This window comes from Protopterus annectens, chromosome 2.part1, assembly GCF_019279795.1.
Source record: "Protopterus annectens isolate FY-2018-M chromosome 2.part1, PAN1.0, whole genome shotgun sequence".
In the NCBI taxonomy this organism is placed as follows: Eukaryota; Metazoa; Chordata; order Ceratodontiformes; family Protopteridae; genus Protopterus; species Protopterus annectens.
In genome coordinates this window covers 1,916,150,517-1,916,164,628 of record NC_056729.1, presented here as the reverse complement: position 1 = coordinate 1,916,164,628, position 14,112 = coordinate 1,916,150,517, and the positions used below count along the sequence as shown (strand labels likewise).

Here is a 14,112-nt window from a genome sequence, read left to right as displayed (position 1 = left end):
ATGTGAAATACGATTAGTCAGTGAGGTTTAACTGACTATCATATAGCTCAGAAATCATGCAACGTTAAGAGTGAGATTATAGACTGGTGGGAAGTGAATAAGTTTGCCCTTACCCCAAGTACTATACAATTATAGACATTATCTTAGAGATATAGGAGTATGGGCTAATAGTGTTTCAGGTCCTTACATCACTGCAAAAAATGTTATTTTGTGAAACTCAGTGTTGTATTATATCAACCTTTTTTATATAGTTATTTACTAGTTTTGTTATTATTTTTTATGATTTAATATAGAATTTCATGTCCATTTCATTCATGAAATTAGTACGGACCGTTGTCAGTACTGTGTAAGAACACTTACTGTAAAAGGATGTCCAATAAAATAGATTATTGCCCACTGTTATTGACCAATTTTGAGAATAATTACGTATTCCCTTTCAGCTTTTGTGATGTTTTCTATTTTTCAACAAAGGATGGTTTGAACATTTGTTCTCAATATGAAGTAAGTTGTTTTACAGCTGAATGCTTTAAAATATGAATGTGTTGGACAGATATCACTTTTCAGGCTGATTGTTTGAGCTACTGCTTTTACTTTAGTAACACTTTTAGAGTGGAACAGTTAAAGTCAATTAAATGTATAAAGTTTTCTTTTCTGAATTCATTTGGTAGGTAAAATGGCCCAACAATATTTTTTTAGCCTTAACTTTCACTAGTAGTGCACAAATATAAGGAAAAACAAAAAACGACCCTTTGACATGCTGGAATTATGTATGCAGGTGTTGAGCTGGTTTAAAATATGCTTATACCAGGTACAAAGATGGAGTTAAATGCATACAGAAATGGTTCATTTCATATTCAGTGACAATAACTTCATGTTACAGTGAAAACAGAGAACTTGTGTTTGCTTAGACAAGCAGTTAAGCCATGCAAGTAATGATGAAAAGAATACTTTATGGAAGGAATACAAATAGATATGATTTAAGGTACCCTTACACCATGTCTTCATATAAGCATTGCATAAAAATTCCCTGTAACTCTCAGACATGCATGGGGATGTACTTTTCTGTTTTTATTGAATTGTTACAATACAACATTCCACACTAACATATCAGGATTGTACATTGTGGGTAATAAAGGTGTGGATGATGAATTTAGTTTGGGTGTTGACATAATGGTTAAGTTGTTTTGCCTTATCAGCAAGAGGTACAGGGTTTGATTCTAACCAGGGGAGATTGGCTAGGCTTAAAATAGCCCACAAGGGCAGCTAGCCTAGTACTTGTCCTTGTACTGGTATGTCCAAACATTTTGTAAACGCCAGTTTCTTAATTGTTATTAATTAAACCTGTAAATGTCTCCTTTCAATTAGTTAATATGCTGCAGGTTATAACAGGTGACATCACGTAGGCACCTGCATTACTAAACGCTCACCTGTGCCACTTTTTCTTGTAAATCAAATAGAAGTTGGCATTAAATTATTTTCATGAAGAATTAGAGTGAACCAGATGAACAATGGGGAATGCAAAACATGTGTCTATATTACTAAAGATTTTATCAAGCTTGATTTTTCTTATGTGGCAACAATGAAACAATGGACTACTGGTTTTGATATAAATGTCAGATACCCAGAGCAGACAACAGTACAACATAATGAAAATAATGTTTATCACAAAATAACAGTGCAGTATAAATGTCTAACTATATAATTTCATACACTGTTGTAATGATGGAAACTGATCTAGAATTTAAAATCATGGACTGATTTTTGATTTAAAGGATCACCTTCATCAGTTACATCAGACTCTAAATGACAAGATTGTAATGGCTGTAACCTCTATCAGCAAAGAACAAGAAGAAATGGAACATTTTAAGGTAAGTTATTACTACTTTTTTCTAGAAGACACATGAATGGAAAATGTTAGCATCATTTAGTTGTACATATCTCAGAGTCTCTGGAATATTTGATACTTTAAGCCTATCTGTATCATGATTCAAAATCACCATCATCTTGCATGTGGAGTGCACCACTCGGGCTATTGATCTGATTTATATTCATACTCTCAGCTTACTACACTTGCTAACATATATACCTATGAATAAGAACGGTGCACATTCTTTTATTTTTTTTTCTGGAAAGGACTGAACTCATATATGCAATAGTGGAAAATAAAAAATATATGATGGATGCTTTGCTGATTATATTTATTACCTTTTGGATGAAACATTAAATCAAGATCTCTTTTGATAATTCCAATACTGTCCTCAGGAGATGATTAGGTATATGTAAAATTAACTGACAAAGTATTCTTGGAAACAGAAAGGATAGTCATTAAAATCTACTGGCAATTATATGGCTGGCACAAAAACAGAGACATAAAATAAATACGAAATCATAACATATACAATAAGGTTAAAACTATTATATTCCTTCCCAAACATTATCCCCAACACCTATTGTATCATGTGACCACCTGTACTGCCCTACTTAGGATGAATTCCCTGCTTAGGCTAGCAGAAGCACATTGGTGTCAAGCAGGAATGGAAATCAAACCATAACTGAATAAAAAATAGGCAGCAGCTGAATGTGCCAATAAACAAAAGAAAGAATATAAGGTGAAGGGCCACATGAGGAGGCAAGAAATGTGGAAAATGCATAAATATAGCTGCAAGTACAGACAACTTCTGGAAAAACCTCACGCTGATCTAAATGAATGCAGGAATGGTTAAGGAGAGGCGAATTCAAACCAAGAGATGAAAGATTAATATTGGTGGCACAAGATAGTGGGCTACATACACATTAGTTTACAAACTCCATTAAACATGTGGGAGAAACAGACAAATGTAGGTTTTATAAAACAGAATTGGAAACAGTTGCAGACCTCATTGCTGGTTGCAGTATACTGTAAACTGAAAAGCATAATAATGTAGTAAGAGTGTTGCACCAGGGATAGTGCCAACATTATGATACTAAAGTGGCTGAAAAACACTAGAAACATGAGCCACAAAACATCATAGAAAATGATGAAGTCTACATCACATGGCATTATCCATTGCCAACAGTTCAAAAGAAAGATGCTAGAAAACCAGATATAGTGGTCCAAGAAAAAAAGACAAAAGTAGCTTTGATGATCAAAATTGCCACACTCAGTAACTACAGTGTCCTGTGTACGGAGAAACACAAAGTCATAAAATATCAGGATTTGCAAGCAGAAATGAGAGCAATGTGGAAGAAAGATACCCAAATAGTTCCAATAGCAGTAGGAACAACGGGTCTTATAAAAAAGAAGTCTACAATCATATGCTACCAATTCATGTAACTCCATACGAATTGCAGAAGAAGTCATTACTTGGCACATTGCGGGTGCTGTGAAGAGCACTTTTGTCTGACATCAAAAAGTGAAGCAATGCTAATTTCATGAACTTTAATCATACTTTGACTTAGGAATGGGGTCCATTCCTGTCATGGTATTAAAAACCCAAAAGATTTGGAGAAATTACAAAAAAACAAGCTATCCAGGAGTCTGAATGGAGAGATGAAAAGTCAGCAAGCAAGGGAGAGTAATAGTGCTGAAACTGAATTCATCCTCAAGTCTTGGTGAGTACCTTCATGAGGTGGACCTTGTTTTTTACAAAACCTCACTAAGGTGACACGGATATATAGACTGTATTTATATAGCATATATCATGGACAGAAGTAGGTCAAAAATTAAAAAAAGATAACTGGGTGCACAAGACCCAGGATAACAAAGTGCACAATCCTAATAGGCACACTGGTGCCAGGACTGGAAAATATGACAGTGTAGAATCCTCAAAATATGGAAACATTCCTACAATGGGGCCAAGCCAGGCCCAGCGGTAGGATGCCCATCCTGTTGTAGAGGAAGAAGTAGTCCACAAAAGTAACAAAAACTGATAATCCAAAGAAGACCCATATAGATGACAGAGTGGACTATTGAGGATAAGAAAGAAATTATGTATTGTTACTATTATGTAAAAAGCCCAGGATTTCCAGACACAAGATATACCTAATGATTTAGAGAGAAATTAGAGAAAAGAAAAATACTTCCACAAGAAAAACTGTCAGAAGCTTCAAATAAAAATGTGCATTCATTAATACAAAGATTTGTGAAAAACAGTATATAGATCAAGAAACATTGATCTGTTTGGAAAAAGAAGAAGTGCAAAAATATAAACAACAAAACCTAGAGCTTTTTGAAAAGTATAAAAAAGAAATATGCATATGGGAAAGAAAGAGAGATTTGAAATGATGCAATATTTATGCAAAGGAGAAAGACAGATTAATCAATATAAAGAAAGCAGTTCTAAAGATATTCAAAGAGAAATGCAGGGAAAGGCATCCAGATATGGAAAATTTCACAATAAAGAAAATAATTTCACAAATAGGATATGTAGAAAAGAAGATTAGTAAAGTAGAAGCTGAAAAAATAGAAGGTGAAGTTATGGAGTGCCTGTGAAGTGAAGGATTTGGTGTAGAAGGTCTAACACAGGTTACATCACAGCATGATGGGGCGAGTCCAAAAAGTAAGGAGATACATGAAGATCAGGGGACATCTGAAGAAGAAATATGGACATGGGAAAGAAAAAGAGATTTAATGTGGTGTAATATTTATACAAAGGAGAAAGCAAAACTAACCAATACAAAAAGAACAGCACCAAAAATATTCAAAGAGAAATACAGGCAAAGGAATCCAGACATGGAAAACTGTACAATACAAAAAATAAGACAGAGGAAAAGTAGAAAGGGAGATTAGTAATGAAGAAGTTAAAGAAATAGAATCTGTGGTTATGGAGAACCTGCAAAGTGAAGGATTCACTGCAGAAAATCTAATTCAGAAAGCACCACAACAGGATAGAGCAATGGATATCCAAATTAAGGGGATACCAGTGGAATGAGAAGCAATTGGTCAGGTGCATATGAAGATATGTTGGAGTCTTCCACAGGAAACCAGTATAAATGTTCCCTTGAAGCTGTACTGCAAGGGAAGGAACAGGAAACTGTGGCACCTCTGACAAAGTCAATGTTGAGGAGTGATAGGCCAGTAAGTTCCCATATAACAGAGCAACAGATGGCACAGGATGAAATTGAAGAGAATGTGCGACAGGAGGATGCTACAGAACTTTCAAAAGAATGCCAGCAGGAAATGGAAAATAAAAAATGTGCCCTGAGTTTAGAAGAAAATGAAATAAGAGAAGAGTTGCCTGATTTAATAGAGATAGCTAGACATATTAAGATCAATGAAAGAAATAGACTGCAGAAGATCAAACCTCAAAAATCAGAAGTTTGATAAAACAAATGAACATAGTAACTAGGACTGTCCATACAGACCCATGCGATATAAGAGAAGTAAACAGGATATATTACTGTGCAGCTAAATTAATAACTGATAAAGTCCTACTGCAAGAACACATGGTAGTTTGGGAAAGGAAGGTGAGAAATCAAATACTGTCATATCGAACAGAGAAAACTATAAAGCAATTAAGACAAGAAGTGTCACTGTCAGAATAGTATAAAAGAGGGAACAAATCAATAAAAATACTAAGAAAAATAGATGTGACAAAAGCAATGCGCAGAATTATAACAGACCAGGATTTATCATGCACTATCGCAAGTAACAAACTAAAACTCTCAGCACAGGCAGAAAAACTTAGAAGATACGCACATAAATATAAAGGAGAAGTACAAAATAACCAATTTAATGATGATCCCAAAAGTTTTGTAGACAATTCAAAAACAAGGTAAAAGGAATTGATAGACCGCCAAAAAAAGAGGAAGTAGATACATTGTGGAGAAGTATCTATGAAGATCCTGTTGAACATAATAAAGATGTTAAAAGGACAGAAGAAGTAAAAGAAAGAATAAGAAGTTTAAAGGTACAGGGTATGAAATGGGATGAAGTAACAGCCAGAGAGATTGAAGCAAAGTTAAGAAAAGACTCTCATTGGAAAACCCCAGGCCCAGATGCAGTACCTAACTTTTGGTTAAAAGTATTAACATATTTGCACAAAGATTTAGCCGTTAGTAAGAACTATTTATATGCGCACCCTGAACAGACACCAGCCTCACTAACAAAAGGAAAAACAATGCTCCTACTTAAGAGAGAATCTTCAAGTGGTAGCTAAAAATTACAGACCAATAACTTGCCTTCCAATGATGTATAAACTATACACGGGAAATGATGCTGACAGAATTTATAGTCATTTAGATGAAAACTTAATTATGGCAGTAGAACAAAAGGGTAATAAAAGAAAGTCATATGGAAGAAAGGATCATTTATTGTTAAATAAAGTCATAGTGGAGAACTGCAAAAAGGGGAAAACAATCTAAGTATGGCATGGATTGACTACAAAAAAGCATTTGATAGTAACCCATATTTCATGGATAAAAGAGCAGCGCTTAAAAATTTATAAGATACACCCTACACTGATTGACTACATTACAGTGACCAAGAAACAGTGGCAGACCACTTCAGCCATGATAAAGGACAAATTATTGTCCCAGGGATATAAATTTAAAGGGGGATATTCCAGGGTGACTCTCTGTCACTGCTGCTATTCTGTCTTGCCCTTAACCCATTAAGCTGTCTACTTAACAGCTTTGGCCATGGCTATAATTTGGCACCTAGAAAACAACAATGTGTAAAGACTTCTCATCTTCTCTTTGTCAATGAATTAAAACCGTATAATGCATCAGATAAGGAACTGAAAGCACAACTGCAAGTTGTCAAAACTTTTTCAAATGATATAAGAATGTCATTTGGTCTTGATAAATGTGTAAAAACAGCGTTTAAAGCAGGAAAACTGCAGCAACAGGAAAACATCAGTTTGGGACAAGAATGTGATATAAACGAAAATGAGCAAGAAGGAGTGTATAAATATTTGGGAACTGATGAAGGATCAGCAATAAAACATGAACAAATGTAAATAAAACTTAGTAAGGAATACTTTAGAAGGCTTAAATTAATCCTGAAACCAGAGCTAACATCTAGGAACAAAATCTAAGCTATAAACCAATTTGGTCTTATTATCCTAAATTACAGTTTTGGAGTGAGTGACTGGCCCTGTATATAGATAGTAAAACAAGAAGGATGCTTCATGCTTATCAAATGATTTATAAAAATCAGTGCATACCAAGATTATATATTCCAAGTTCTGAAGGAGGGATGGGCCTCCTTGAAACTGATTACATGTATAGATCTGCAATCGTGAGACTTCACACATATCTGCTGACCTCACAAGACCCAAATGTAGTGAAAGTTTTGAAACATGAGGAGAATAAGTCTAAGATTACTTTTCTGCTTAATCTAGCAGAAGCATATCAGCATCAAGCAGGAATGGAAATCAAACCAGAAGTAGATAAAAATCAGGCAACAACTGAATGCGCCAAAAAAAAAAAAACAAAAAAAAAAACAAAAGAATAAATATAAGGTGAAGGACAAGATGGCAAGGCAAGAAATGTGGAAAATGCATAAATATAGCTGCAAGCATAGAAAAATTCCAGAAGAACCTCATCTTGATCAGGACTGAACACAGTAATGGCTAAGGAGAGCCAAATTCAAACCAAGAAATGAAAGGTTAATATTGGTGGCCCAAGACAGTGGGCTGCATACACGTCGGTTTACAAAGTCCATTGAACATGTGGGAGAAACAGACAAATGTGGGTTGTGTAAAACAGAAATGGAAAGAGTTGCACACCTCGTTGCTGGTTGTGACATACTAATGGCAGAAGGACTGTATGTTGAAAGGCATAATAATGTGTCAAGACTGCTGCACTGGGGATTGTGCAAACATTATGTTACTGAAGTGGCTGAAAAGCACTGGAAACATGAGACACAAAGCATTATAGAAATTGATGAAGTCTACATCACATGGAATTACCCATTACCAACAGTTCAAAGGATAGATGCTACAAAAATGGCTATAGTGGTCCATGAAAAAAAGACAAAAGTAGCAATGATCATTGAAATCACCACACCCAGTGACTACAGTGTTTTGCATACAGAGAAACACAGTCATAAAATATAAGAATATGCAGGTAGAACTAAGAGAAATGTGTAAGAAAGATACCTAGACTGTTCCAATAAAAGTAGGAGCAATGGGTCTTATAAAAAAATAATCTACAATTGTATTTACCTATGTTACGTAAATCCAAATAAGTTGCAGAAGGAGTCATTACTGGGCACATTGCAGCTGCTGAAAAGAGCATTTCTGGCTGACATCAAAGACTGAAACAATACTAATTTCTTGAACTTAAATTGTATTCTGACTTAGGAATGGTGTCCATTCCTGTCATGGTATTAGAATCGCAAAAGAGTTGGAGAAATTAAAAAAAAGGATACAAAAAGACACAAAGTCATAAAATATCAGGATTTCAAGACAGAGCAATCTGGAAGAAAGACAACCAGACAGTTCCAATAGTAGTCAGAATCTACAGTCATACTTAGATATAATACTGATACATGTGACTCTGTACAAATTGCAGAAGGAGTCATTATTGGGCACATTACGAGTGCTGCATAAAGCACTTCTGGCTGACATAAGAGATTGAAACAATACTATTTTCATAATCTTTAATCATACTTTGACTTAGGAATGGGGTCCATTCCCATAATGGTATTAGAAACTCAAAAATTTGGGGGTAATTCAGTAAAGCCTACACAGAGCTATTCTCCATGCAGGCATAGTGGTGCGGCCTGAACATGGAGTTAAGACGTGGAATGATCCAGGAAAGAAGGCTGGGAACATGCACGAGCTTGCCAGCACTATGCTGACATGAATGCAATTACGACATGTAAATCACCTCATTTGCTGGTGAAAAACATGCAAATGAGGTGATTTACCAATCCAGGAAGCAGACAGGAATCTTTGTAGGACCCGTGTCTGCAGGAAAAATGTATGCAGTTAGTAACCGTGTACCGGACTGCAAAATAAAAAAACGGGGCTGTGACAACTAAAAGTAAAACATGTTTTAGGTGCATTATAGATGCCAATGGCCTGTAAAAGTGATGCAAAATGTGGAAAATCAAAAGTTTTTTTAGCACATAGTTTAAGCAGAGCACAAATATGCGATCTTGCAAAAAATAAAATTAAAATAGTAAAAGGGGAGTATTAAAGGTAAAATTAATTTTCCCATTATACTGGCCAGCAAACTCATACAATGGCAGGTTATAGTGGTTGCTAAGGTCATAGGCTCGGGTGTAATGCATTAACTAGGGTATACACAATCAGGTGTATCTAAATGAGGTAAATTTATTGAATAGCAAAATGGGCCACCATGTCCGGAGGCACATAATTGTGTAAGGGCTAGAATGTAGCAGTGTAGGCAGAAGAGGCAACTGACATGAAAAGGGGGTGTGTAATGTTTTGTGTAAGGACATTGGAGGTCAGTGGCTTCTGTTTGCAATCAGCTATGCACAGGTAAGCAAGGGGGTGCTTCTGAGGCTGCACAGCAGGACTTAGCTGGTTTGAGAAAAGCTAAGTGTGCTCATGTACAGGGGAAGATCAAATCTGCTTACAAGTGTTTACCATGAAGCAGCAGGTTTGCACTGTGTGGTGAGGGGCTTAAAACTACAGGAAATAGAAAAAAATAAATAAACAGAAACACCTTACAAAAGGTAATCAACTATAAATTAATAATAAACCTTCTGGCACTCACACTGGCCCATTTATCCCCCTCAGTAATGTAGCTGGCAGGTGGAATGTATCATAGTCAGCCAATCACACAAGCTGCATCTGCAGTATACTAGTATAAAGTATGCAGACACCCTTCAATCTGACTTTTCCCACATACTCTGTACCATTGGAGTACACACTTGGGAATTTTAACTGACAAAATGATAGGGGCTGCTTCTGCTTTGCTACATCTCTACATGCTACAGACTGAGGGCAGTGATGAGGATGATGCTGACACTGGCCCAGACTGAGGATTAGAAGAATGTTCAGTGGCAGGGTAACCTTTCAGGGGCTACATGAGCTGGAGATAGTAGAGAGCTACAGGGTGGAGAGGGACATGCTTCAGCAACTCACTGAGCTCTGCCGCCTTCACCTCAGACCCAGAGCCAACAGAGGGGAACCCATCCCAGTGGAAACAAAGGTATGTGTAGGCTTAAGAATACTAGCTACAGGTACTTTCCAAAGACCTACTGGGGACATCATGGGGGTCTCACAGGCATCTGTATCCGGGATATCCAGTTCTTGGAAGTCATGCTAAGACATGCCAGTGAGTACATTTATTTCCCCAGCACCCCTAAGGAGAGGACCACCAATATGTGTCTCTTCCACCATGTAATACACTACCCAAAGGTACTGGGTGCCATAGACTGCACTAATGTCCACATCAAAGCACCACCTAGTGAGGAGGGTAGAGTCTACATCAACTGCAAAGGGTATCACTCCATCAACTGACAGGTTGTGCACAATGCCCAGACCATTATCATCAATGTGTGTCCTGGCAGCCCTGGCAGTTACCATAACTCCCACATCTGGCTTGCATCACAGCTGTACCAGGCATTTGCCAGGGGGTACATTCCATATGGGCATCTAGTGGGGGATGCTGGCTACGCACTGGAACCATGGATGATGATACCCATCAGAGATGCATACACACACACACACACACACACACACACACACACACACACACACACACACACACACACACACTAAAGAATGCCATAATGAGGCACACGCACAAACTAGGAACATCATAGACTGTGTGTTTGGGCTGCTCAAGTCATGGTTCTGCTGCTTTGACACATCAGGTGGTCCCCTGCAGTACTTTCCAGCCCCATGTGCACATGAGCATAGCATCTGACATGCTGCACAATATGATCCTGAGGAAACAGCTGTGACAGGAACATCACAGGGAAGGGACACAAAGTCCCCTACAATTGCCAAAGTCTCCACAGGCACAGGGGGACTCAGAGGAAGAACCCCCTGAGCATGTCCCTGTAGGCAGATGTAGGTGTGCCCAGTAAGCCCTGTACTTGGCAAAGAGGGAACTCTTAGCACATACACTGACACCCTGGGGACCCAAGGACTGACACCTCTCTCTGACTCACACACACAGTAAAAAGGATGACATACAAATCACACTACCTGTACCTTAATATGTATAGGCTGTGCACTGAATGCATCTGACACAGTTAGCCCTGCAGCACTGTCCTCACAACTGCTGCAAGCACAAGGTAAGTCACTCTTCTTAACAACAAATGAATGGAGTAGTACACTATGGTAGCATATCTATGGTATTGCTGTATGTATGCAAGGGAATGGGGTGACCTACCGAGATAGCAGCAGACAACGGACAGCTATGTGGACAACAGTAAATGTCCGTAAAATACTGGATTCCCCAGAATATGCAGTAGTCCCCATGGTAACAAAACTCATTGCAGTATAACAAACTGTGGGGTTATAGGTCACATGCAGGGATGTCAATGTTGGGAGTCCCAAACACACCTCTCAGCCTCTCACAGCAAGTCAGCTGTACAAAGCCATAAAGAAATGTGTGGCAAAGGGCCCACAAATATGGACAATGAAGATATATTCCTCTTCAAACTTACACAGTGATATCACAGTAGCTCTTGCAGTTGCATTAAGTCTCTGAAGAGTAAGAAGTCAGAAGCTCAAATGTCTGTCATTACTTTCTAGCCTTCGGTCTTTAGTGATATGCCAGTATTCCCCAAGACAATCACAATGCTATTCTAATGGAACCAAAATATAAAGCAAACATCTGAATAGTCTGTGGAAATGTGTACAGTTGAGAGGTATGCCCCCCTCCCCCCAATAAACCTGTGTTCCCATAGAAATGCAGTAACATATATGTTTGTACATTAATAGCAGCAGAGAACATTTTCCTAGGGCTGCCCCAATCAACTTGATAACTTGTTGCATGTCCATAATATGCAGGGTTCAATGTGCTATGTATATGCATGGTTAAAACCGTCAGGAAAAGGGCAGCACTTCTCCAGGCTGGTCAAACAGTATGACACACATGGGACACTCCAGGTGCAGTTAACTGTTGACAAGACCCCTATTCTAATTATAGGTAGCTACAGGCCCATATATTTGACCCAAGATGCCCACTTCACCTATCTGGACCTCTACAAATCTACCAAGATTCAACCCTCACCTTGATCCTGGTTGACTTTAATTACCCAACCATTGACTGGAAAATCTGCTCATGACAGAACAGAAATGCACAGTGATTCGTCCATGTTATCAATGCAAATGCCTTGAGACAGCTACCTGATACCCCCAAATGATGTGATACATATCTTGGACTTGGTAGTAACCAACATGATAAACCACTGAAGCACCCACACAGTATCGTATTCTCTGGCAAGATCTGAAAAAAAGTGGTCACTTTCGATGTCACCATTTCCCCTGACTCCCCCTCTAGCTATGGCAAAAAAAAAAAATTCTCCAAAGCTGATTATAACCACCTGGTGATGGTATAAACGGGTCTATATCAGAAGACTGAAGTTTCAAAACTTGGAATCTGATATGCCAAGAAGCAAATCACAAACTCAAAATTGTAAGAATATAGCTGCAACAAACAATCCAAATAGTATCCTTCTCTTCAGACAGTTTTATTTCCAGTTCAGTTAGGAATTACAAGTCGCCAAGTTGTAAAATTGTAATAGCGATTTAATAAAAAATTCCAGCCAAGTAAAAACAAGTTTAATTAAGTGCTTTTCATCTTCCAAATACAAAGACTTCTTGGAATCTGATATGATCGACACCATATGATCGAAATCTTGAAACTTTGAATCTTTTAACGGAGATCTCTGCACAGCACGGAAAGGGAAGATTTTCCTTTTCTGCACTGCAGTGCGATCTCTGAGTTGGTATATTTAAGTAGCAGGGGGTGTGGGTGGTGAAATCCCCCATGTAGGGCGTGCAGGGGGGCTTGGCCCCCTGCTTAGAGCATTTAAATGGTGTGTTTTTGTAGGTTGTTGTGTTTTATTACATTTTCGATGTTTCAAGACATCGATTATATGGTGTGGACCATATCAGATTTGAAGTTTTGAAACTTTGATAATGTAATGTAGACCCAGTATGAACAGCTGCACAGCCCACTCCCTCACTGGAGGAACAGGCACCAATATCCAAATGTACACCAAAGTACTATATGAGCATTTATATAGATGTATGGAATCAGGAATACCTGACAGGACAAAATCATCCGCCACAAGGAAGAGTAAACCTGTCTTGTGGACATCTGCAATAAATAAACTATATAACAAAAGGATAACATTGGTATCCAGGACTAAGAAGGAGCAGGTGCACAACTAGAAGCAATCTATCCTTAGCCTGAACAACCAAATAAGAGCACTAGGGAAATCCTCTAAAGCCAACTTTGAGTCCAAATTGGCCACATCTACTAGAGACAATCATAAAGCCTTCTTAACATATGTCTGCAGCCTCAATGGAAGCTCCCAGATCTGTTCAGAACTGGTGGCCAAGGACACTACATACACAAATCCTGTAGATATAGCCAATCTACTGGCTGACAGATTCGGCAAAAACTTCTCCCCTCTGCCACCCGATCAGTAAATCAGGACATCCCCATTGCCTGCCCCCCACCCCTTATCTCTAGGAAAAAGGTCATCACTGCCCTCTCAAAGGCAAAAAAGACAGCCTCCATGAGTCCCAACAACATCCCAGGCTGCATCCTACATGAACTCAGGCATGCACTTGCAGCACCATTAGGCACCCTATTCAACTAAAGCCTGAGTACTGGCTTAGTCCCAGCTGAGTGGAGGACAGCTACTGTCATCCCTTTACACAAAGGTGGTGCTTCCACTGATCCAGGAAATTATAGACCCATCAGCCTAACTAGCCTGATCTGATAGGCCATGGAATGGATTGTCATGGAACTCATTAACAGGGACATTGGCAAACTCCAAATACTTGATCCCACACAGTCTGGCTTTGTCAAGGGGTGGCATGTCTGTTAAAGCTGGTTGACTCCTTTGAGACAGTCACCAAAGCCATGGATGAGGGCAAGATGGTGCACACCACCCACCTTTGACACTATTCCCCACTTAGCCATAGCAGATAAACTCTGTCAACTAGGCATCAATCCATGTGTTAC

The 14,112-nt window shown here is 38.4% G+C and overlaps 1 protein-coding gene across 1 annotated transcript in view; it reads left to right on the top strand.

The window, feature by feature from the left end:
- LOC122794692 (E3 ubiquitin-protein ligase TRIM17-like) overlaps window positions 1-14,112 on the top strand; it is a 512,331-nt gene that overhangs the window by 94,984 nt on the left and 403,235 nt on the right. Inside the window, exon 2 of the mRNA XM_044063323.1 lies at window positions 1,773-1,868. Coding sequence (XP_043919258.1) covers window positions 1,773-1,868 — 96 coding nt within the window. The remainder of the gene's footprint in view (window positions 1-1,772; window positions 1,869-14,112) is intronic.